Genomic DNA, 25,926 nt, shown 5'->3' on the forward strand with positions numbered 1-25,926 from the left:
GGTAACTCGATAAAAGTGTTTCTTAATGTTTGTAATTGAAATAACTGCATTATTTTATCGTTCTGGAATCCAGGTAAGAAGTGAAACTTACAAAAGTGTGTTGATAACACAATAGTTGACAAAATGGCCTATATAAAATAATGAAGACCGGATGTGTCCCAGGTGGCTGGCATTCGTACACCCAAAACTTGGTTCTAGCAAGCTGTTTTAGTACGTAGTTGATACTTTTGTCATAATTTATGCATGCTAGGCCTGAGAAAGATTGGCTTGACAGTTACTCTTGAGCCTATTTTAATAAACATTCCCTTTGGAATTGGAAGAGAAATGTGTGTGGTATGTGACAGTATATATCATTACACATACACATATTCTACATACTGACGAATTAAGGTCAGTGTTAACTTTTTAAAGATGTGGCCTATATTATAATGTCCATGAACAGGCCTGTATATATGGTCTTTTCTTTTTTTAATGTTTCTTTGTTTATATTTGAGAGAAAGGGACACAGAATCCGAAGCAGGCTCCGAGCTGTCAGCACAGAGCCCGACGTGGGGCTCAAACTCATGAGGTGTGAGAGATGCTTAACCGACTAAGCCACCCAGGTGCCCCTGCACACATGGTCTTTTAAAGTAAAAGGTTTGAGCTCTAAATGTTTTCAGTAGGTAAATGGGTGCAACGTATTATTTCAACATTGTGACATTTTATTTTTGTGTAGCCAGACAGGTCAGTAATTTAAGTCCCACTTAAAAATAGTGTTATATGCTTTTTTTGTTGTTTTTTTTTTAAATATCAGAAACTTTTATTTGCAAGTGTCAGTAAACAAAATAGAACATTCTGAGGTTACACCTTTCAGATGGCAAAAGTAAAAGCGGCATTCCTTCTCTGTGACTGGTTTCAGTGTAAAGATGTGCTTTGCTATTGGAAATAAGTTTTAGTTTAGTGTAAGACTGAAGAACTAGTACAGTCCTATAAACCCAATGTTCTCAGTAGTAGTAATAGCTTAGGAAAAAAAACTATAATCTTGGCATATACTCTTAAAGAACTGACAGCATTCTTGAGTTGCGTTTCATTTACTTCCTGTATATAAATAATGCAGCATGAGATTCAGTTGATGTTTTAAGTCTAGGCAGTCACAGCCATGGCATGTTTGGTAAAAGAAAATAATATATTACAACATCACAGATTTTTAACAGTCTGCTTTTGGCTGGGCCTCATACATTTTCCCCCCTTGGTTGAACTTTTTTCCCAGTTAATTTTGTAAAGCAGTGAAGGAATATCAAAATTACACAAATGTGAAAGGATCCAAAAAACACTTGAACATATAAGCAAAGAGGTAGGTAGCAAATCAGTCTATCTAGAACTTCATCTTAAATTATTGGCTTGTGAGTAAATATTTTACATTATTTAAACAATGAGGATGTGTAATGTCGTTTGCTCTTAAAGTTTACTTACAATTTTTTTCAAGTTACATGGAACAAAATTGCTTACAAAATAGAGTCACTGTCACTTGGAGCCTTACTGAACAGGGTATGTTTTAGCATCCCTGCTCCATAGTAGTTTAGGTTCAAATTAAAGAGTAAATACATAAGTTACTGTTTTTCACTAACAAATACATAAGGAAATGAACACTTTTTTGGGGCTCAAACTGCATATTTTAACTCTTTAATATTTTCAAAATTTACAAATCAGTATGAGAGAAACTAAAGAAAATTAAAGCCTTTCTTCTTTGCCTCTTTCAAAAAGAGGAATTACTTTCAGTGAGGACTTCGTGTCCTATCAGGGACATTCTGGCAAGCCAGAGTATAATGGTACCAAGGTACTAAAGTAGATATTCCTAATTTTAAATCTTCAAATACCATTTGGAACCTTCCATGTAATGTTGCTTTTTACTTAGGTATGCATCAAAAGCAGGAATTTCCAAAGCAGATCTGATTTTTAGAAGACCAACTTGATAAATAACTTTATCCCTAATGTATTTGTTTACAAGCAAAGTATTACTTTGTCTGGACTTATCTCATCTTCAGTGTCTGGGATTGTGGGCAACAGAGCAGATCGAGTCAAACCCCAAAACTTCTGAGGTGACATGTCTTTTTTGGTGGCTGTAAATTTCCATCCAATATGGCTTGCACAGATCCTACACTGGGCGATAGTCCAGGCGTACCTACAAAATTAAAGAAAGGTATCAGGTAAGGAAAGACATTTTTGTATCCCAAGCTATCACGGTAAATCTGTTAGGAAGACAGAACCAAATTCTGTAGTTTTGACTGTGCTCTTAAGCTGTGTAAAACTAATCTTGTTAATGTGGATTAACTCACAGGTACTTTTCCCTGGTGGTTTCATATTGCAGTCATGTTAGAAACCACCAACCAACCACCTCCATAAATACACTGGTGCCAAGTCAAAATGGGGGGTGGGATGGAGAGAGACCTGTATTTTAGAACTACTCGTCTACAGTAAGAATGATTTTGTCAGAAGAGTCAAACTGTAACTAGAAAAATCAACCAAACCATTTCTTACTTCCCTAGGGTATATCTCTTAATTCTAGTTTTGTATCAAATAAGATTGGACAGTTCGAGTCGCATGGTCCTAAGTCCAAAATGGCAAGTATAACCACTAATCCATACTCAGCTTACCTCTGACTACTTAGACTTTCCTCAGCCTTAATAGTATTTTCAACAACCCTAACAAGTTTCCAGGTGGTGCTGTATCAGGCTTATACTTTGGAAGCCATTCAGCAAAACCAGGACTAAATGGTTTCTGCATCTGTTTTGTCTATTACTGCTTGGGATATTCTCTGGTTTGACACATTACGGAATATACTAGTTCAGATACAGTTTTGCTGGGTCATAAGCCAGCTGATTTTCAGAATGAGTTAAAATGAAAGAGGTCTGGATTAACTATATAGCTAATTTAAGGATAACTGCAGTTGCCAACTTTCCAACTATACATTTAGTGAGACTATGCAAAAATACTGTTACTAGCCATTCTCAAAACGAACAGCATTTAAATAGAATTATTCATCTTAGTGTCTATTTTCGATTATAATTCTAACAACTCTGCTTAGAACTCTGGATTTTTCTGCCCAGTTAAGGCAGCAAAACCAAAAAAAAAAAAAAAGTAACCACCACCACATTACCCAGGAAACCAGCTGTGCTCTGTAGAAGGTCGACCTATCAGATTCAAGTTGCAAGCCTTATACACAGTAAGCGTCTCATGCACGTATCCATGAGGATTCACGTAAGCTGCCATCGGCCCACATAACGATAAACTACAAGAGAGAATCAGCACAGAAGATAAGTCAAAATGGGAAGAAAGAAATGTCTAATGAGGTTATAAGAGGGAACAGCTTAGAATCCCGTTATGAAAACAGGAGGTTGGCAGTCAGCCCAGTTTCAGTCTACACGTTTGTAAAATAGGGAGTTAAACTTCATCTAAAGGAGTCTTTCACAGAGGGAGTACAGTGAAAATGTCCTTTTGGTCATCCTTGGGCTGCTGATTACTCTGTAGACAACAATTTCTCTATTGTCCTACACAATAGTGTCCTATTTGCAGTAGCAGTACATGTTCAGAAGCATGTCCTACTTCACCTTTGGCCCTGAGTGTAAGATACTAGCCTAAAGCATTCATGTTATCCTTATTCACTAAAAAGATACACAGATTTTCAAGCAGGAATGGGGAAGAAAGGATTGCCCCCTTATAATTGACTTGACCATGCTGATTAATACCTTACATAACTATTACTGCTGAGTACCCAATCAGGAAGGGTATCTTAACCCCCTCCTATTTCATTTGCTGAAATGACTAATTTAATGGAGGGAAATATATGGAGAATGGATATATAGTCTTGACTATAATTCTGTTATAGGAGTTGGGAAAATATATCCAGAAGTACACTAAAAATGTAATAAAGCTCTCACCTGAATATTTCATTTTTGGTTGTTATTTCTGTTTCTTGACATTGTTTACAGCAAAGAGATGTACACTAAAAAGTTTAAGGGAAAATTAGTGGGGAAAACTCACGTTTGTTTAATTATGTAATTACATAGCTCATCAAGAAACTTTAGAGAAAGTACTGATCCCTCTGAATAACGTTTTCCTTCCAATCATTAAAAACTACAGTTTTCAGAGAAAGTGACACATACTCATTTCTAAAACTAATGACTTTATAGGACAGTGACATATATATATATATAACCACATATGCTCCACATACAAATCAAACTTGAAACATTTAAAGGATGTAAAAACAATCTGTATGTGTGACCCCAAATGAAATGTCTAAATTATCCTTTAAATATTTTTAATGTAGGGATGCTTGGAGGGGGGCTCAGTCAGTTAAGCATCTGATTCTTGATTTTGGCTCAGGTCATGATCTCACTGCTTGTGAGTTCGAGCCCAGTGTCAGGCTCTGTCCTGAAAGCTCTGAGCCTGCTTCAGATTCTGTTTCCCTCTTTCTCTTCCCCTCCCCCACTCATGCTCTCTCAAAAATAAATATAAAAAATGTAAATTATATAAAACTAGCAAACAATTAGTTTTCTAACTGCATGACTGGATCCCACAGATAATCTAGCCTAAGACACAGGTGTCATGAACATGGTGACTTACTTTATTCATAATATCTAGTTCACAGCGGAGTCGTTGGATGGCACTACCAATTTTAAGGAGCTGAATCCTTAATACATCATCGATAGGAAGACAAGCAGCTACTCTGTAAGAAAAATCTTAAAGACATGGTGGTTTTTCAAGTTTTATAAAGCAGATAATAAATAATGTCTTTTTGAAATAAACCCTCCCGGGGCGCCTGGGTGGCGCAGTCGGTTAAACGTCCGACTTCAGCCAGGTCACGATCTCGCGGTCCGTGAGTTTGAGCCCCGTGTCGGGCTCTGGGCTGATGGCTCAGAGCCTGGAGCCTGTTTCCGATTCTGTGTCTCCCTCTCTCTCTGCCCCTCCCCCGTTCATGCTCTGTCTCTCTCTGTCCCAAAAAATAAATAAACGTTGAAAAAAAAAAAAAAAAAAAAAAAAAAAAAAAAAAATTGAAATAAACCCTCCCTATAGCATTCACAAAGAACATATTTCACATAAACAATACTAAAGTATACTAGCTATCAAGTATATACTCTTAGGAAGTTCTAAAATTAACTTCTTATAATTGGTTTTATAAATGTATTTTAAACATGAAAATCAAGCCCATGTTAATAGAATTTCCTCAAAGACTAGAAAAATGGCTACTACGATAACTACCTAATAAACAGTATGTACATAAGCTACATAAGTCCTAGAACTCGGGTCATATTTAATGCCACCTTAAAGAACAGGGAAAGGAAAGTGTTAACGCTCAAGTTTTTCGATAAGAGCTAGTTACTGCAAGTTGTGCAGAATAGGAAAACTGCCTAAAATTAGAGTGCTCATAGAATTTAAGAGCTTTGCTACAATTCACTAAAATACTTTCTTTTAAACTGCTCAAGACAAATGTGTATGCTTTTCAGAATAAAACTATGAAACTAAAATTTTTGGTTTCATTACACAGAAAACAGTAATTTTAGTAAAACAAAAGCCACAGGAAGGAAGCAGACTTTTCGTACCTATTGGATTTGAAGGAAGAGAATCGTCTTTTAGATTTTCGTCCCATTCACGGAGCTGTTTCTTAATTCTATCCATTAAAGTTTCCTTATTTAAAGTAAAAGCAGCCATAATAAGGTTCACAGACTTTTTACAATTTACTGCCAGATTTTCAGCTAGAGTTTCAATGTAAGTCCTCACTCTATGTACTAAAATCCAAGTCCCGGTTTCAACTCTGTTGTCTCGCGCACAGATGGTCACGGCCCCGGCTCCTCCACCCGGCACTAAGGTGGCCTTCCAGGCTTCTGTCCTGCACTGTCTTTGTAGTGGCACGTGATCCTGACCTGCTGCCTTCTAGGTGTTTTCTTACGAACTGTGTGGAATTGGCCTCTCTTCCCCCTTTTTCTAGGAAGGCTTTCCTGACTCTGTCCACAGGGATAGCGGCCCCTATAAATTACAGGAGCACTTGCTATTTACACCTTACTTGGCACCCATTTAGTACACAAGAGTGCTTCCTGTCTTTTCACAGGTGTCTGCAAAAAACACTTGTCTGTTGCGCATTTGTAATGGCCCAAAGCGCTGAAGGGCAGAGTGAACTGTAGTTTCTTGCTGTTGTGCTTGTGAGAAGTGCTCAAATTTCAGTATTTACTCTTCCTAAGATTCCAAGTCTTAGGTGAGGGGGTTCACTAAGGGAAATGACTAACATTTGTTGAATGCCTACTGTGTGCCAAGTACAATAACTATCACTCTCCCCATTTTAAAAATTGAATTTATTGAGATAGGTAATGGTTTGCCTCAAACCATATGGAAAATGATAGAAGTCAGGCTTTTAAAAGTCTTTGTGTCTAAAACCCAGATTCTTTGAACACTTCCAGTCTGCCTCTTACTGTTTTTGCAAGGTATGGTGATGCCTAAGTACGACAATTTGAGGAGAAAGAACACTGGTGGATGCAGTAGACTAACTGGGGTCAGGAGACCTAAGTTCATCTACTTGTTTAGGAAAAAAAACAAAACACTGTTATGGGAGTCTTTAATTTTCGAAACCTACCTACCACTTAACACATTTCAAATCCTTAATAGACCCTAAAACATCTCATTACCTTGTCCTGAATTTATAAGCCACTAGAAACTGGGAAAACGAAAAATTCTATAAAGGGGAAATAAATCCAGCAGAATTTGATTCCTTCGCATTCTACTTAAATGTAAAGAAGGGCATTAGTTCTGAAAATGAGATACCGCTGAGTATGAAAGCCCATGTTTCCTTCTAATGACCCTTGATTATGACAAGGCTTACCCTAGAGATAAAAAAGTACAAGGTAATACTTACAGCATCATATAAGGAATACAGCCAGCGAGGCCATGAAGTCAAATTTGCACAATGAAACTTTCTCTGAAAACAGAAAAAAAGTCACTTAAACTCTATACAGATTCTTATGGTGGAAAGAACAGTATTTGAAAACTGATTTTGGCCCTGGGAAATATGTTCTAAATTCAAAAATATGGAAAAATTTTGTAGATAACCCTATTAACAGATGATTCATTACCTACTAAATGTGACAATCATGGTTTTACAGCTTTCAATTTATACTGCAAGTAGAATCCTCATTCTTACTGGGATGGTTTAACATTTTAATGCTGAGGATAACTTAGTGAAGTTATGATGAACTTGAAGAGTGACTAAACATAGTTATGTTACAGCATAACATATCATTATATGCCTATTAATCATTTGTTCAGTATATGCAGGGAAACTAAAAATATAATCCAAATTGTCTTTGTGTAAAACTTTAAATGGCTTTAAAGTGAATTACTGTAGAGGCACATATAATAAATGAGTCCATTCTAAGAAAAAAAATGATCATAACTTGAGAGTCCAGGATGAAGTCCCCCATTTCATAGAACTCCAGGAAAGGGAAAAACCACTGGGTAGCTCTTCCAATTGTTGTATTTTAGAATCCAAATGCAAGCATGCCTAAATCCATAGAAAAATGTGAGTTAAATTCCAGTAGAATTTCTGTTTTTGATGGGAAGACTCAATAATTAAAATGTGAGTCCTCAAAGCACATATTCAGTGTAATAATACCAATGAGATTGGAATTTAGAAGCATAACTTAAAGTTCACCTGGAAGAAGAAGTGTGTAAGAACTCCCAAAAAATTTTGGGAAGAGAAGTATTCTACAGGACACAAAAAATATGATTGGGAATGCGCTATAGCAGTGCTATTAATAGGAACAAATTGTAAACAACCTAAATGTCAACGAACAATGAATACATTAGAATATGTAATACACTAGGGGATACTCTGCACCTGATCAAACAAGGCATATCAAACCTACAGAGCATAACGAATGATTACACCTTCCTCAATAAAGAAAACAAAACCTATGTAAGTACAGACATTCATAATTTTGTAAACTGTTAACATGGGGCATGACACATGAAAAGTGGGTGGGAAAGGAGTAAGGTGGCTCAAAAAGGACTGTCCCAGAATAGAACAAGAAAAGCAAGCTGTAAGATTTAACAGAATGAAAGGGAAATCCTGTGCTTCCACCTGCATGACCAAATGAATGGGCATGAAATGAGGAAACATGGGTACACCACACATGTGAAAAAGACTTGGGGGACTCAGCTGACAGATGAACTAACCAATGTGCTGCAGAGCTCACATCCTACTCTCCCTGCAATTATGCTAGAAGATGTCCAGAATCTAAGAAGAGACAATAATGTTACCCTTCTGTGACAGTCATAAATGGGAACTTTAATTGTCAGGGGCAAGGATGCTAAGAGGAGGTCAACAGTTTGCATTAGGGATGTTTAGTTTGGAGCTGCCTCTCAAGGGGACGTGGTCATTTCTTTTAAATAATTTTAGGGAACTACTACATGGGTGAGGATGGACTTGTTTCTCAAGGCTCATCCACTAAAGCTCAAACCAATGGATTCTTTAATGAGAGGAAGTTTTGGCTCAATCTCATCTTTCTTATATTTGAATCTACCAAAAGACGGGTCTGGGATGGCCTCCAAGTACATGTTCAAAAAGTGATTCAAGCCAGAGGAGCCACTGGCTCCTTAAGGCACTTAAGTTACTCTCCAATCAGTTCTTTACTTTTAAAACCAAAAACTAAGGCTAAAGAATTTTGTCACACTCCAAATAAATGCTACAGAATAAGCACACAGAATAAAGAACAACAGCCTTTCAAGTAACTGTGAATATGTAGTAATAGCAATGGCAACCACTTTATTGGTCTTAAAATAATTCTTTAAGGTTGGTAGTATTATCATCCCCATTTGAAAAAGAAGGAAACAGGCAAAGAAGGATGGTAAAACTTGCCCAAAGTCACGGTAAATGGGGAGCTGCTAGGCTGTGCATCCAGGGAGTCTGACTGTGACCATTATTCATTCAAGAAATATTCTGAGCACCCAGTACGTAGGTGTCAGGCATTATCTTTACACACTGGGAGTATACATACCAGTGACTAAAACAAAAAAAGGCCAAAATCATTGGAGCATACATTTTCTTGCAGAGCAGCTTACTTTCTAGCTGTATACTTAGAATTACAAAGTGACAAAAATCCAACAAAGCTTCGGTCTGGCAGACTGACACACTACACACTCCCAACTCAGTTATTAGTATATACTTTACACATCAGAATGATCATTTTTATATTACAAAAGCGTAGCATTTTACTTGGCATCCATGTCAAGATAAAGAGAAACCAAAGTAATTTATTCATATTGTAAACACGACTTCCCACTGTAACAGATAGAGAACAGAATGTGGCACACTAGTGTATTAAGAGCAGTGCAGTGGGTCAGGATCCTTACCATTCGCCTGCCACCCTGCATCCTTTGTGAATGTGAACACACTGCAACTCATGTGTCTCAGTTCTGTAACTTTTTAAAGTGAGAACATCAATAAAATTCTTTTTCAGGATTATCTTGACAGATTCTAAAGTTCTACTTACAGATCCATTACATGTTTATCCTTAATATTTGTGATGTGCTTTATATAGTCAACTATGCAAACTACAGCTAGCTTTTGAGCCAACGCCCAAATTTAAGCCATTTCAATATCTCAAGTTTAAGAGTCCCAGTTTAGACTTCTGGCACAATGTCAATGGCTCCTGTCTTCTATCTGGGTAACACTGATGGCAAGTTCTGGCAATTTATGAGCATTCTTCACATGTATCAACACCACAATTTACTTCATAAAAGGGCTACTCTTCAAAAAAATTTTTAGTACTAGCCTAAAAGTTAGGTGCTTACAAGTGACCGAAGTGTGATTCTCTAGTAAAGAAGTATTCACTCTGGGAACAGGATTTACTATGGAAAGCAAGCAGAAAGGCCCTGAAAATGAATCTGTTCCCTGAAGGGAATCCATCACATTCTTCCATTGTAAAGCCTGCTTCAGATTTGCCTTCCAACAATGTGGAATGTTAAACAAATGTGAAATTCCACTTCAATGGCTCTTTGAAGAGTAACAAAATCAGAAAAGCAATGTAAAAGGCGAAACATGAATAATACATCATTGCCACTGATATACACAGTGGTCAAAGGTGGTCATTTGTTGTATTAAATCCCATCAGCATCAGCAATGTAAGTAATAAAAATAATTTATCCCAGGAATGCAAGGGTATGCTCTTTCCTGCTCCGAGACTGCTAAACTACTAATGGCAGATACACAACTACAAGGATATAACATATGCCTGGGAAATCACTGCTCTGTCCAAGGAAGTCCCTGACTACACACAGCCTAAGCTCTCAAGACCTTTTTTTCTCTAACATAAAAAAAGCCAACAAATGTTACTGTCTTACTGCTAGTGTTACTATTCTGGGACAAAGCAGAAAGTTGTCTTCGTAGACAAGTTCCTATGGAAAGGTAAAGCAACAGTAGCCAGCGAGACCTTGAAAAAAGAAAAGACCAGTAATATATACCAGTCATATTTATTTACAAAAATTAAAAATTGTCAACAGTTAGAAAAGTGTTAATGGAGGTACATAAAGAGACTGACAACAAAGCAGAAGAAAAGTAAAATAAAAAACATGAATTTGGTCTATGGTAAGGGGGCACCTTGTATCAGTGAAGGAAAATAGGGGCTTTTCAGAAAATGGTAATAGGACAATGAAGAGCCATCTGGAAAAAAAAGTGGAGTTGAATTCATACCAGGATAAACTATATGTGGATAAAAGCTTAAAAAGTTTTGATGACATTAAAAAGCAATGAAATCAAAGTCAAAAGTAAAAGATTACATTCTAAACATTTAAAAATTCCTTTGTATGAGGAAGTAATTTCTAGCTATAATTCAGAATACAGAAGCATTAACAAAAAAGGTAAATTTAACTACCTAAGGAAAAAAAAAAAAAACCCTTCTGTGGGACACCAAAGACAAAGTCAAAAGACAAATCACAAACCAGGGAAAATGTGTGGAACTTACTAATTCCAGACAAAGGGTAAGTTTCCTAACATATGAAAGACTCCTAAAAATCCACAAAGAGCAAATACTATGAACAGGCACTTCCTAATAAAGGAAATACAAATTGTTATTCAACACAAAATGTTATACCTCATTTCATATCCAAAGAAATTCAAATTAAACCTCCAAAAAGATTCTGTGTTTTACTTATCAGATCAGCAACAATTAAGTTGGATAGTACAGTGTGAAGCCATGATGACTACTGCTGTCAGACTACACACAGGAACAACCTCCTTAGTAAGGTACTCCAAGAACATCTGTCAAAATTACGAATGCAGATTCCCTGTCATCCAGTAATCCCACTTCCAAAATTTATTATATATTTTTGCCTGTATGGATGGTCATTTGTATACAACACTTAGTGCAGGTCTGTCATTCAGAGGTGACTGGTCATGTAAATTGTAGCCTAGCCATAGAAGGGAACACCGGGGCAACTTTGAAAACAAGGAAGCAGTGCTCCAAAAGTTGATACAGAATAATCTCCTGTAAGAGAGAGTAAGGTCTAGGATAGTAGTATATCTTTTCACCTAACAAAATGGAAAGAAATGAACATATTTGTGTCTTCAAAGAGAAATTCTCAAAGACCGAGAAACTAACATGTGAGCCCACTTTCAAGGGCTTTGCTCTTCAGAGCCAGAACCAGTGTTCAATTCTTTCCTGCTCCCGCTCCCTATGAGCACCATTTATAAATTTAGCAAGACTAGAAAGATAAGCACCAATCACTTTAATTGGTTTCCACATTTCATTTCTTTTTACATTTCATATGCAACTCTTTTCTCATCAACACAATAAGACTATATAACAAAGAGAAAGTCTGGGTTAGGAGGGGGTGCACTTAAAAATGTATGTCATATTCCCAAGTACGTTAAAGAAAAGTTTCCTTATTGTGAGAATCCCAATACAATCAACCCAGCCAAGAGTGAAAGGCACTGTGACGGGAAAGGAAAGAAATAAGTATTAGTTTCAAAGATCAAATCACAGAATAAGGAATGTTTCCAGATGGAAGTGAGTTTTGGAAGAGTGTTCCCTGATTATACTAGCTAGCTTCTTAATCATTAGGGACATCTTGTCAGATGCACCCTTGTCAGAATGGAAGATTACAAAGGAATACTTGTGGAAGCTTAATTTTGTCATTTGGAATGTTCAGTTCTCAAGGGCAAATGTTAAGAAAAGTGTGTGCAAACAGTTTCAACGTTAACTGAATACATCTCAGGAAGGCTACACTGCCGGACCCTTTAAGTATCGTTTCTGCTGAAAAAGTATTTGGCAACCACATAAGCTTGAGTTGGCTTAGAATCTAAGCATCTCGCAATTCTGACTACCTTAACTACCTCTCAGACGTGTAGACAAATGGATGCACTGCTTCATATCCTGGTGAGATGTAAGAGTCAGATCTGAATAAAGTGAATCGACCCTTAGATTTGTCCTAGGACAAGCAGTGTTATGTAATCCAGTCCCTGATAAGTCAGCATCCAGCTAAAGTCACGGTAAGCTGAACCACTGAGACAGTATCAATCAAAGCACATGGAGTTCCGGCCAATGGCACCTACCACCCCTTTTCCTTCACGTGGTGAGTGGCTCAAAGCGGCCTCTCTAAAGTAGAACAGAGTTTTTAGGTCATGTGCAGTCCAAAATAGATCAGCTAGCCGTTTGTCTTGGCCTAGTGATCCAGACCCAAATTTCATAATCTAAGCAACTTTACTCAAATTTTAAAGAAGGAAACCCATTAAACAATTTGAAAAATACCTGGGATGAAGGAATTGTATTTCCTTAAACCTTTCATACCTCTCTCCTTCCTTAGCACCTTCTGTTTAGTCCTTGGCAACTCTGAATATGAAAATAACATATTATATACATATTATCATTAGAGAAATAAATATGATTATTATTAAAGAAATATCACAAAGGGGAAAGAGGACCTGGTTCCAAACAAACCTATGCTTCCTTGGTCTTTGCATTTCTGGCTTTCTAGCTCTTGGTCTACCAGTGACAAGTGAGCTGCAAAGGCTTAATTCAGAACTAATATGACAAGCTAAGATTCTTTTTTTTTTTTTTTTTAACGTTTATTTATTTTTGAGACAGAGAGAGACAGAGCATGAACGGGGCGGGGGGGGGGGGGTCAGAGAGAGAGGGAGACACAGAATCCGAAACAGGCTCCAGGCTCTGAGCTGTCAGCACAGAGTCTGACGCGGGGCTTGAACTCACGGACCGAGAGATCATGACCTGAGCCGAAGTCAGATGCTCAACCGACTAAGCCACCCAGGCGCCCTGACAAGCTAAGATTCTTTAGCCACAGAATAGAAGAATTCAATCAGTAATACACACAAGAAGTTAAAAACCAGTCTTATTTGTTTAACCCACAGACAGGACACACAACCAGTACAGAGCATTTAAGTCAGGAATCAACTACAATCACTCCCACCCTATGCTTACAAATTTACAACAAGAGTTAAGTTAGGGTTTTTTAACTGTTGCTTTTTAGCAACCAGTCTTAGTGTGGAAGAACTATGATATAAATCGAAATACATTACATTGCCTAAAACCCAATCCTGTGATTGAAATACATAATTATTTAAATACATAGGCAGCACCTTGATGCAGTTTCCTTGCCACATAACACCCCAGCAGCACCCAGTGCTGAACACACTATTGGGCATGAGATGACTTAAAAAATTCCAAAACCATTCCCTTGGAGCCCATGTACATCAGAGCTGACTCTGACGTACTTATTTCAACAGTGACATTTAAAATGACTACACGACAGCAAAATCTTCCGCTGTTCTACCCTTAAACTTAAACAAAGGTAAAAGTGTATTTGAAGTGTCTGTATCAGGTTTGAAACAAGTACTGCCTAGCTATAGAAAAGTTGCCTGCAAAGTTAAAGCATACGTATCTGTTAAATCTTCAAAAATATTAGTTTCAAGGTTGTGTGGGAATCCTTAAGCTATCTATTTCTACATTTCCTATTGGATTCTTTTTAGAAACGCTTGTTAAAACACACAAAACCATATCTCAGACTGTCCAACTGAGGTACAGATTACTAAAAACAAGAAGCCTACAGACACCTGGTTATAAGCCTGCTGCCCCCCAAGGAGCCATCCTCACAAAGTCCTCTCTGAAAACTGGATGAATTCTACCTTAGGAACATTACAAGTGGTGGTATACTGGCTAGTTTATAAGACTCCTTTATCAATTATCTATATTAATTTATATCAAATTAGGATCCTACGAAAATTTATCCAAAATTAAAACCTGTACCACTTCCTAAAGAGTAAGGAGTGACTGATCAATGTAAGACTTTTCAGATTAAAACGGAAATGTCTCCATATTTTTAAAAGATAGACCTCAAAGAGCCGATTTTTTCTAAGTTTAAAGACTAGTGATCATTTCCTTTATGCAGAAATCATAAATATTAGCTATTTTCTAAATTTATTTAGGTTTCATTTTTTGAGAGAAAGAGAGAGCACAAGTGGGGGAGGGGCAGAGGGAGAAAGAGAATCTTACACAGGCTCTGTGCTCAGCGCAAAGCTTGAACTCATGACTGTGAGATCATGACCGGAGTGGAGAAGAAGAGTCAGACGTTTAACCAACTGAGCCACCCAGGTGCTCCACTATTAACTACTTTATACTCAAAACTGATACATCTGAAAAATGAGTAGGAACAGGCTTCATCAAATTTTTTTCTGGGATAAAGAGTGATCTAGCCTAAAGGATTATGTGTGAGAATTAATGCCCAAACAAGCAGTGCTTTCACAGAGCACACAGTATCAAGCCAATTTTTGTGATGTCAACCATGTTATATAAAAAGAGAGCTAAAATGCTTTCAGAAGTCTAAAAGATTTGGAACATACTACTACCACTTGGAACTCTCCTCTCCTTAAGGTGATGTGTTTATTATTCAAGAACCAAACATGTAATCTAATTAGAGTTTAGCAAGATTTCCACAGAACTAAAAATCACAAACTATTAACTAGTACACAGCTGATAGGCATAAAAGCAAGAACACCTTACAGTACTGTGACATTTGACTATTTTTGCAAACTGCTTTTACGTAAATGGCTGCCTATGAAATTTTTAGAAGCTCTAGCTTTGATCAAATGCAGCCAGAGTATTACCACAGAAGGTGTCTGGGGAGTGAATCATGAGACTTGTTTGTGTTCCTTTCTCAAATACAGGAAAAAAGCAACCTGTCTTCATTTTCTGAAGATGCACAAAAAATTAGTTTCTCACCTTCTGGTATTTCTGCCACCATTTATATGAATACTGGTCTTCCCATGAGACAGGTTTTGAAGGAAATATCTGGCATTTATTGAGGGATTCTAACTGAACTGCAGACATGGTTGAAGGCAACACACACTCGGGAAGAATTTGCACTTTAGCTTGCTGGATTCTAAAATAAAGAGAACCAAGCATGGTGTTCATTTTTAAAATAAACTAACTCAAACTACTAAGTTTCTAAACATTATGGGTAATTTTAAATACTAAGATTTTCAGTTTTTTTCTTAAATTTCAGTATTCGTCAAATGCCGACGTTAATATTATTGCAAGAATTTTCAGAAAATACTGTCATTCGTAAATCATAGCAAAGATAACCTCAAATACAGATTTTCAATCTCACTGTAAAATGGAAAGTGAGATTTGTACATGTCAGACAAACACAGAGTTTATTAATGAAACAAAATTTAAAAAATCAATATACAACCATCTATTACCACTTGATACTTCTAAATTAGTTTCTCATTCTTGGACACTCCACCTCTTCCAGCTCTCCACCTGCTCCCTGGCTGTTACACTTGTCCCTTAAGTCTAATCTCACCGGAGGAGTAGGCAAGTAAAAAAAGAGAAAATCAAGAACCCCTTTATGTGAACAGCTAAAATAAGACTACAGAATTACATGTAGTCTGTATTTCTATGTGCATTTTTTTTCTCCTTCTCAAACATTTAACTTGAAATGCAAAGAATCAAAATATGCATTATATTATCTTCTTTTAATCTAAAAATTACTTAAATTCCCATGAGAGTGAAGTCACCATTTCCAGAATGCTATCTGAGAATATCATAACCGCAAACATCTTAATCATGAGCAAATGCCAATAGGAACACCGTACCTATGAGCTATTTTGTCTGGAAGCGTATCTCCTACAGTACAGCTCTCGAAATATAGACTGTATTATACATTCAAGTGCTGGAACAAAAATCTGTCAGACTGCCTAAGTTCAATATATAAAAGGTATTTGCTTCATTATTATGTTTAGAAATTCTTATGTGGTTTTTCATATTAATCATGGTTCTGACCTACAAAAAGTGAGGAATGAAATTTTGATACTTCTGCTTACTAAATGAAACTAGCTAAATTGGTTAGACTCATTTCACTAACTTCTTTTCTTTCCTGCAAGATCAAAGATATGTCTACACAATTTCTCAGAATGTTAAAACAAACGAACATGTTCAAACTGTGTTCAAATGTTATTATATTAGAACTCCTAAAAATAATAACATCTTTATTTTCTTCACCTGTCACATGAACACAAATACTTGGTTATCATATTTTTAAAACAAAAGTGTGTGGCATTCTACAGAAATGTTTAGAAATCCGATTCTTCTTTAAGGTCACCAGTAACTAAATTAAAAATGATGTTTAACTCAACTATCACATAAGATTTTGCTGTATATGGATAAAAACATTAATGCTGTTGAAAAATTGGTTTACTGATCATTTTAATAATCAGTCTGTGGTACCAGCTGTCTGAATTGCCTTGCAGGCCTGAGCAACACTGTCTGCTCCTCTTCTTAGACACGCCTGGGGTCAGCTGCACACACAGGGCTGGTTCTTTGTTTTTAACATAAGCTACTTTTGTTTCTTCCCAACATGTTTATAGCAGTTGTTTTGTTATTAGAGTTACATAATTTATATAAATATTACAAAAACCAATGAAATGTGACTTAAGAAAAATTGCTATAAGAAACAAAGTTGAGCAATAAAAACTGCTTTCAAATTAGGTTTAGACAGTTCGAATAATTCTGATGATTAATGGTCTCAATTACCACAAGTAAGAGAACTTCTATAATTCCAAATAGGGTATTAATCTCCTCTTCTTCTCAATATGCAAAGGAATACTCAGGAATTTCTGAAGGGTTCCACAGTGATTCAATGACATACTTATACTTTTTAATTTTTCAAAAAAACCAAAAAACCCTTTCGTGTGTTCAGAAAATGCCAAAGAAATAAAGGCTCTTAGAAAAGGTTAGAAGGCAACCGTATAGTTTTTATAAATGAAGGGTCACTTATGTAAAAGACAAATGACTATTATCTCACACTACTTGACTGGAGAAAGGGAAATTGGCTTGAGTTTCGAAGGGTCTATGGAGGAGTTCTGGTAGAGTGGAAAGAGCATGAGTTTGGAAGCGAGGGGGCCCAGAACCAACCAAAGTGGCTTACTACCCGCATCACTTCAGGCAAATCACTTAACCTCTCTGGTACTTGTTTGTCTTGTTTGGAAAAAGACAAAACTGCACTAGATTATCTACCTCCAGAGTGCCTTCCATCTCACCACTTCTACTGAAGGCAGCTACAGGGCTAGAGGGGCAGTGGAACCAGAGAAATCTCACTCCATGGAACCTTTTTACACTAAAAAGACTCACTTTTGTAAGAGGTCTTAGCAGCGGGCTACAGAATAACAGAACGTGCCCTTTCCAAGTTTTGTTTAACCCTATCAGTTTCATGTTAATCTTTGCTACTATCAAACACATAGTCTTTGACCTGTTTTCAGAGTTAATTGTCTACTGCCATCTTGTGTTCAAAACAGTCTTCCCACAGTCAAAAGTCAAGAAAGCCTCAGAAACCTTTTTCTCCCAAGTCAAGTTTCTTTTATAGTTCCTATAACATAGTATTCACACAAATAATCAAAGATTTAAAAGAAGGAGGATATGAAGTACTTTAAATATGGAACTGTTAGTAAAATCTGTAGTAACAAAACAGTTTGCTAATTATCACAATACACAGCCATCAGGAGGACACTGTTTGATTCATTCATGTGGCATTTATAGTCCTAACTATAGAACATACAGAAGTGTTAATCATTGATTGTCCTCAGGCAGTTCATCTATTGAGGGAGATAGACATACAATCCTGCAATGACAATACAACATGTTAACACCATGAGAGTCTGCACCGTGAAATGTTCTGGGGGTGGGGGGGCACCACTGAGAGCTCTGGCACCTCACCCCTCATTTCTCTAGCCCCAAAGGGATGCCTCACCCACCTGTACTTACATAATTCAGTGATATTTGTAAATGCCCACCATGACAACAAAACAAGACAAAACCTCTGAAGTTGTACACGTTCAGAGCATATCTGTTCAACACAGAGGTCAGATAAAATTGTCAGCTCTGGTTAGGAGACCAATTCACTAGGACTGGGTGAACCCCAAGAACCTGTATCTTTGCAATACTTCACAGGTGATTCTTATGTGCCAGAGTTAAGAACCACTCTCATACGAGGTAACATGCAATCATCAGGACAAATGCATATTTTGTTTTGCTTTGTTTTTAAAAGGATAAAACAAGGTGAATTGGATTTTTTTTTAAGTGAGGTTAGTGGTCCTTTAACTTGTGAAAAAGCTCAAACCGTGAAAGCTATGCCACACTGTTAAAACAATTATACTTAGAGAATTACTAAACTTTGTAAGGGATAGAGACAACAAGAATTTACTGATCACTTATTACATAGTTAATACATTTGTGAGTGATATAAAATTCACACCAGAGATGGGCGCTAACTATAAATGGTTCCTACAGCTCAGATGGCGCACTTCGCAGGTGCAACCACTGTGGCTTTCACTATCACAGGAACGCTAGAAACACCACAGCTGTCCTGGTGAGCGCACAGACAGCTAAGAAGCCTGTGGCCTCCCCACCCTTTTTCACTCTGAAGAGAGGCCTTCATTCTCAAAGAAGCCATATCCCCAAAGACATTGTTCTTTGGGTTTATGTTACTATTCTCAAATGTGGAGGGACATGAGAATCACCTGGAAATCAGGACAAAAGATGCTGCAGACTCACCCCAGGTTAACCACTCTCTAAGGGTGGGAGATGAGAATGAAACTCAAGCCTCTATAGTTTTAAAAACCTCCCATGTGGTTCTGATGCATACCCAAGTTGGAAACCACTAGGCTATACCTTCAAAGGGAAAGAGAACAACTAATCAAAAGTTAAAAAATGTCAAGGGTCAGTACAATAGGAAAAAAAATCTAAGAAAACCATCTCATTTAATGATACACATTTTAAGATATATTGTATTTCTTACCCATCTGACTGTGTTCTTAGCTCAAGAACTTTGAACCTTTGTCGTCCAATTGCTTTCACTTTCACTATCTCAATTCCAAAATCCTGTTCTTCTCGATAGGCATATATCTCTGCTGTTGTTCCAAACTGTGCTTCCCTCTCCTGTACATTACTTCCAAGGTAAATTTTAAAAGAAAATAGTTTTGAACATTAAATTTTTAAATATGCAAAGCTGGCAAAAGCAATACACATGATGAAAAAAATATTACAGCAAGAAGCCCTTATTGCAAAGCTATCCTAATTTTATTGTAAAATCACATGGGAGAATATAGATATATAATAAAACTTCAAAATTACAATTCGAGCACTTCAGGAAAATAATAGATTTCTAGTTACTAAAGATGATCTAGGATCGGTAGGGGTTTAAAGTCTCATTTCCCAAACCAGGAATTCTTTTGCTTCAGTAGACCATCATTTCTGCTGGTTATTATTAGCAGCATTGTACTGGGGTGGGAAATTCCTGTATTCATTTCTTGCTTCTACTGCTGCTTTCCTCCAGGTGCTATAGGATACTTGAAATTCAGCTTCAGTTTGCCACTGGTCTATAATGTGACAATGTATGAATTTTGAGAGAAAGAAAAGAACAAGCCACTCCTTTGTAAAGGTAACCCTTTACATTAAAATGGAAAAGCCCTCTTTCTCCTTAAATAATGAAAGTTACTGAAAATCCAATTCCAGAAATTTTTATTAAGTATTAATGATTTTAAAAATTTCAATTACCAGAAAGCTTAATGTGTGTGACAGGACATATCTGATTTGGATGGTAATGAGAACAATAAAAATACTCCTACTTGTACCTTCAGTCTTTTCATCACAATTTCTTACCTCACATTCGTATCCAATCTCTTGTGCATACAAAATAATAGTCAGTTTTGGCTTTAACACTGACCTCTGCTGTGACTCTACATGAAAGAGAGTATGTTAAGCAAATCCACTCTAATATTTTACCTGTATGCAAGAACTGCAAAGGTTCTGTCTTTCTGAATTAAATTCCGCACCATGCTGACTTCCTGAGGACGAAAGAGCTGAAGAGGTAAGGTCTGCCCAGGAATCAGGATCATCATCACCTGTGGCAGAACTGGAATAACCTGGCAGCTGTCGTCATCATGCAGAGTCCTGCCATGAAATTCTTCCATATCAGAGCCCAGATACTATTTAAGAATGAACACAATGATACACGGTCAGAGATATGTCATAATAAGACAAGCTCAACAGACCAAAGAACAAATCAGATTAAACGAAATATAAACGATAGGTACAACATTTATTTAAATAGTAAAGTTGGTGTATCAGCATCCCACGTGAAAATCTCATTCAGATTCTTATGAGTAGAATTTCCATTATCTTGTGAAGATTGTCTCACACACAAATTCAAGAGCATTTTTTAGTTCAAAATATTTTATTTTGACTAAGATAAGAAAACTCTATGTCCAAATATCACAAATGACCACTATAAAATGTCAGCATGTTAGCTAACACCCTGGTACCAAGTAGTATAGAGAGTAAAAAGTACTTTTGTAGCCCTACCACTAGAGGAAACGTATGAAGGATGAGAATTCTTCAAAGAATGAGGACATAGTATGAATCTAGGACATAGTATGAAACTGCTGGAAAATAAGAGTTAATTAAGTATGGGTATCAACTGGCAAACAGCGCATGTCCTCCTCCACAATGTCTACCGTGAGGTAATATCCAATGATGCTAAACTCAGTTACTTGTTTTTAGAAACTTCTATCTACCGTTATATTTATGGATCTATTAGAGAAGATCGGCTACTAAATTACATACTGTATGTGATGTTGGCAGACTGGTGTCAAAATTTATGACGTTTGGCTTTTTGGCTTCTTTGCTATCCTGGTCTTCAACTTCCATTTCAATTTCATCTTCTTCCTCACTCTCTGCTGTAAAAGTAGAAGATTTTGAGGGGAAAAAAAGGATGCAAGAAAATGTCAAAGTGATATTCACCTTCCAATGCAGAGTTCTTTCATGAGGCTTCTGAGCCCAGGAGAAGAGGGCTTCTTCTAAACACTACTCGCATATTGTAATCTCTATAGTACTGTGAAAAGGCAGCTGGAGGGCTGGGTGTATGTATGGCTCTCCCATTAACTACATCTTTTTTAAATCAACTATTTTTTTTTTTAAGACTAGTTTAAAATTTACATAAAGGCTGCAAAAATAGTACCGGGATTTCCTGTTTATCTCCCATACACTCTCTCCTCTAACTTCTTCGTATGGTACATTTGTCTAAAAATCAGTGTTGGCACATTACTATTAACTAAACTCCACATTTTATTTGGCTATCCTTATTTTTATCTAATATCCTTTTTCTGTTTCAGGATCCCATCAAGAGTAGCACATGACATTTAGTTGTCATATCCCCTTAGCCTCCTCGGGGCTGGTTTCTCAAACTTTCCTTGTTTTTGATGGCCTTGACAGTTTTGAGTACTGCTTAGGCATTTTGCAGTGTCCCTCAAACAGAATTTGTTTGATATATTTCTTATTATTACAATGAGGTTATGTACTTTGGGGAGAACATCACAAGAGGCTAAAGGCTGTGTTTATCATATATCAAGGGTGCATACTATTAATATGATTTATCACTGCTGATGTTGCCAGTGATCACCTAGCTGAGGGATTGTCAGATTTCTCTACTGTAAAGTTACTACTTTCCTCCTTTCCACTTTGTACTCTTTGGAAGCCAATTTACTAGGCAAAAGTCACACTTAACAAGGTGAGGGATTATGCTCCCCACTCCTTGAAGGGGAACTATCTACATAAATTATTTAAATTCTTATGGATGAGAGATTCCTTTCTTCTCTCTTGCCAGTAACTAAAAGGACTTAGACAACTCATTTCACCTGATTATGCCTTAGATTCCGCATCTGAAAAATGACAGGCAGGAACAAGACAATCTCTAAACGTCTTTCAAACTCTTAACTTTAAAGAATTCTTGGAGAAGACAGAAAAGAGGGAAAGAAGGAAGGAAGAAAGATCCTTTAATTAAAATAGGAAAAGATAACATTAGTACCCAGCAAAAACATTTTCATAGCAGTGACACCAATTCCCTGGCTGTCACTATACTATTAAAAAATGAAATGTCTGTCATCATTTTCATAGGAATTTCGCTTTGGAATTTTAAAATCAAAAATAAAGCTCACTTGAAACATAAAACGTATTTTAAAGGAAACATTTTAGAAAACTTTCCCCACACACAATTTTTAAATTCTGAAAACTAAACTTATCTACTTTAAAAACCTGATGTTACTGATAATAGAAAGGAGAGTCAGAAAAAGCTACACTAAATAGGCACTATTCTACTAAATGGAAGTCTGTCTTGTTAATGCCAGTGGGTAAAATTCCTATCCTAGATCTGCAGTTCTCAACTAGGGCTGATTTTACCCCTCAGGGAATATTTGGAAATGTATGGAAATATTTTTGGTTGTCACAACTAGGGAGTCCTACTGGCATCTAGTGGGCAGAGGACAGAGATGCTGCTGAACATCCCACAAGCTGCAGGACAGTCCCCCACAACAAAGAATTTTCCAGCCAAAAAAACCAAAAGTGCTGAGGTTGAGAAATCCTGGCATAGACAAAGTGAATCTCGTTTTTGACCTCATATTTCATGTATTTTCAAATGCCCCAAATACACTTCTGAATAGATAAAACGTTAATGCAAAATTGTCATTTTCTTTTGGGTATAAGACTATTTAAATCAAATTACCTCCAGCTAGGTTTCTGACAAGAAAAAAACAAATGTTTTCCAATGCAGTAATTGCCTTGGACTTTCTATTAATTCTTAGAAATTCGTAGGTATTAGGATTTGTCAAAGAGAGTAGTGTAACTTATTTAAACTTATATTTAAATGGTGAGTGGTCTAACACTTCATACAAATTTTCGCTAAGAACACAAAAGTTTCACCAAAAGATAACAACAACAACAACAATAACAACAACAAAAATCTCAAGCGCTTTCCTTATATACGGTAGCCTTTCTCATAAATATGGCCAAAACCCACTTCCCCCTACTCAACTGTTTATTTATTAATGTTTCCCTTGGCCAACACAGATTCTTTGCATCTTAAAGTACTTCCTTTTCATTTAAAGAGTATTACTCTTCAAAACAACTCATACTACATAGGGGAGCCTATGTGGCTCAGTCGGTTAAGCATCTGACTTCAGCTCAGGTCCTGACCTCAGCCCTTCTGAGTTTGAGCCTCGTATCGGGCTCTGTCCTGACAGCTCAGAGCCTGAAGCCTGCTTCGGATTCTGCGTCTCCAACTCTCTCTTCTCCCCCACTCATGCTCTGTCTGTCTCTCCTTCAAAAATAAATAAGCATTAAAAAAATTGAAAAAAAAAAACTCATACTACATGAATTTATGGACAATCCAATGCTTCTTCACAAAACTCACCTATGATTTACAAAAGCCTAATTATTATATCTACAACCTCTCTGGGCCTTCTCACTCCTGATTCTTTTCAACAAAACACATACTGACTGTTCACAACTAGCAGGGTGAAGTCTGATGACTCATCTCATGCAAGAGCAGCATATGAATGCCAACAGAACATCAGTAACCTCCATGAAACGGGATTTGGCACGTTCAGAGTGGGGCTGATGTCTCTGAAATAAACAGCTCAGCTCTTCAGTCAAAGGCTGACAGACTTACCTTTATGTCAATTCAGCTAGGTTGGCTTCAGGAACAACCACTGTGGTTTATTTCTATATAAAAGGTCCCTCCTACATGGTGGGCATGCAATCAGTCTTCTCCAATGCACACAACTCCCAGTGGACAAATTAATCCTCCAAGCAAAGCTTTCCTTGGGCAACTCCCTATAACCCACAATTGATTCTTGGCAACCCACAGAAAAAAGCCCCAACCCCACTGGCAAGAGACGCAAGCTCCCCCAGAACTGAAACACAACCTACCTCCTAGGCCTTCTCTTCCACAACCCCATCCTAAGTATGTGCTTTTGGATGTCTCCAGACCCATCTCACAATGCTTTACCCCAATCTCTCTGAAGGACAATACGAGCATCAACTTATCTGGCCCTAAACTTCTGCCTCATACAGATTATAAACCTCCTCAAGTTCCAGACTGTGTATCATACCTCTTCTCAGGTCCACAACACCTAACTGGCACACAGAGAAGGAACTCAGCTAACAGCCCCAGTTTGTCGGATAACCTCTTGGAAAGCATAGCCTCTACAGCCTTCCATGACAAGTGTGTACAATTATTCCATGCATTTTTTTTCTGCCCAGGATTCCAATATAAAGCCAAGGTCCAAATTTTCACGAAACAAAGGAAAATGAAAATTGAATTTAACATCACACTTATAAGTCTCTCTAATCAAGCATATGGAATGCATGCTTGAGAAAAACATGCTAGTACTGTCTTGTCAGTGAAGTGGGTAAGCGACATTGGCTATGCTGACAATAAGACTCAAACTGCAGTCCTGGGGCTGCTACTGTGTCACCTTGGGCAAGTCACTGAACTAAACTGCTCATCCATTTCTCACTTACCAAACCGGAATCAGAAAAGTTATGTGGGGAGAATTAAACAGAGAAATGCACGCAAAACGCTTACCGCAGGGTCCGTGACACGTTAAACGTTTAACATCTGTTAGCTGTCATTCTTACTGAACGGAACAAGTCCAGAAAAAGTAACGGTTGCTAAACTGACCAGATCCCCCATATCCCCTCCCTCCATCCCCCTGGTTTTAACCCATTTCCTCCTAGGACTCAAGTTCTGAACACAAAACGGAGGGAGAGGGAACGGTCCCTGTCCTTAGGAGCAAACCCCCTCCCCGGTCCAAAACCCTCGTTCATAGCCTGAGGCGATCCAGCATGAGACAGAAGCGCCAGGACTAGGTCGCTGGCCAAAGGCCTGAGGTGAGGCCGCTTCCCGGGGCGCCCCTGCAGGCCTCGGTGCTCCACCCCGTCCGTCTCCCCAGCCCTGCGGCACCGCTCACGGCTCGAGCTTCGCCCCGTCCCGCCGCCAAGGACCGGCCCCGGGAGGTTACCAGGGAGGAGTGGCAGGTGGTTGCCCATGTCGTGCGCAGCGTCCTGCGGATCCCTCTCGTCGGCCATGTCTGTTTACCCGCAGAGGAGGCTGGGACAGGGCGGCGCCCGGGCAGCCGGGGGAGAGTCCGCCCCGCGCCGCCGCAGCCGCGCACGGGGGCCACAGCGCCCTCTGGCGGCCCCCAGGGTCCACAGCTCGCCGGCCGCAGCCGGGAAAGGGAGCTGCAGGCTGGAAGACTGACTGGCCGCGGGGGCTGAAAGCTGTCTCTGCCACCGTGACCTCGTGACTTTCCGTCCGTCGCACACACTGCGGAGCCCTGGCCTGGTTCCAGCCCCCCGGCGTGACATTTCACCTGTGGGGGAACTGAGGCTCAGGTGCTTGTCTCCACCTCGCTCTTGACGAAGCGGGCGGGGGACAAATAGAAACCTGTTTATACAGCGTAAACTCCAATTCTGTAAAAGTACACAAATGAAGGCTGGAAAAATGCATCAGTTTTTCCGAAGGTAGTTAGATTATAGCTGATATTCTTTCCAA

General features: G+C 38.0%; 1 protein-coding gene across 4 annotated transcripts; it reads right to left on the reverse strand.

The window, feature by feature from the left end:
- Nucleotides 1-680: 680 nt before the first annotated feature.
- On the reverse strand, nucleotides 681-25,504 carry CRBN (cereblon). Of its 4 annotated transcripts, none has more exons than XM_047094739.1 (11): nucleotides 25,394-25,504; nucleotides 21,162-21,271; nucleotides 20,322-20,524; nucleotides 19,336-19,485; nucleotides 15,261-15,420; nucleotides 6,887-6,949; nucleotides 5,583-5,667; nucleotides 4,606-4,721; nucleotides 3,918-3,982; nucleotides 3,137-3,268; nucleotides 681-2,161 (listed from the first exon to the last, which is right to left on the reverse strand). In XM_047094739.1, exons 1-11 carry the CDS (start codon nucleotides 25,458-25,460, stop codon nucleotides 1,981-1,983), a joined length of 1,332 nt encoding a protein of 443 aa, XP_046950695.1. In that variant the 5' UTR covers nucleotides 25,461-25,504; the 3' UTR covers nucleotides 681-1,980. The 4 variants fall into 4 exon arrangements, with proteins under 4 accessions (XP_046950695.1, XP_046950694.1, XP_046950696.1 ...); XM_047094738.1 differs by having other exon boundaries at nucleotides 21,162-21,274; nucleotides 25,394-25,503; XM_047094740.1 differs by lacking the exon at nucleotides 25,394-25,504 and adding an exon at nucleotides 24,040-24,203 and having other exon boundaries at nucleotides 21,162-21,274.
- Between the last annotated feature and the right edge of the window lie 422 nt (nucleotides 25,505-25,926).

The sequence above is a fragment of the Lynx rufus genome, unplaced genomic scaffold, assembly GCF_022079265.1.
Source record: "Lynx rufus isolate CCGP_SWC_20201006 ecotype Redwood Valley unplaced genomic scaffold, mLynRuf1.p SCAF_4, whole genome shotgun sequence".
NCBI lineage: Eukaryota > Metazoa > Chordata > Mammalia > Carnivora > Felidae > Lynx > Lynx rufus.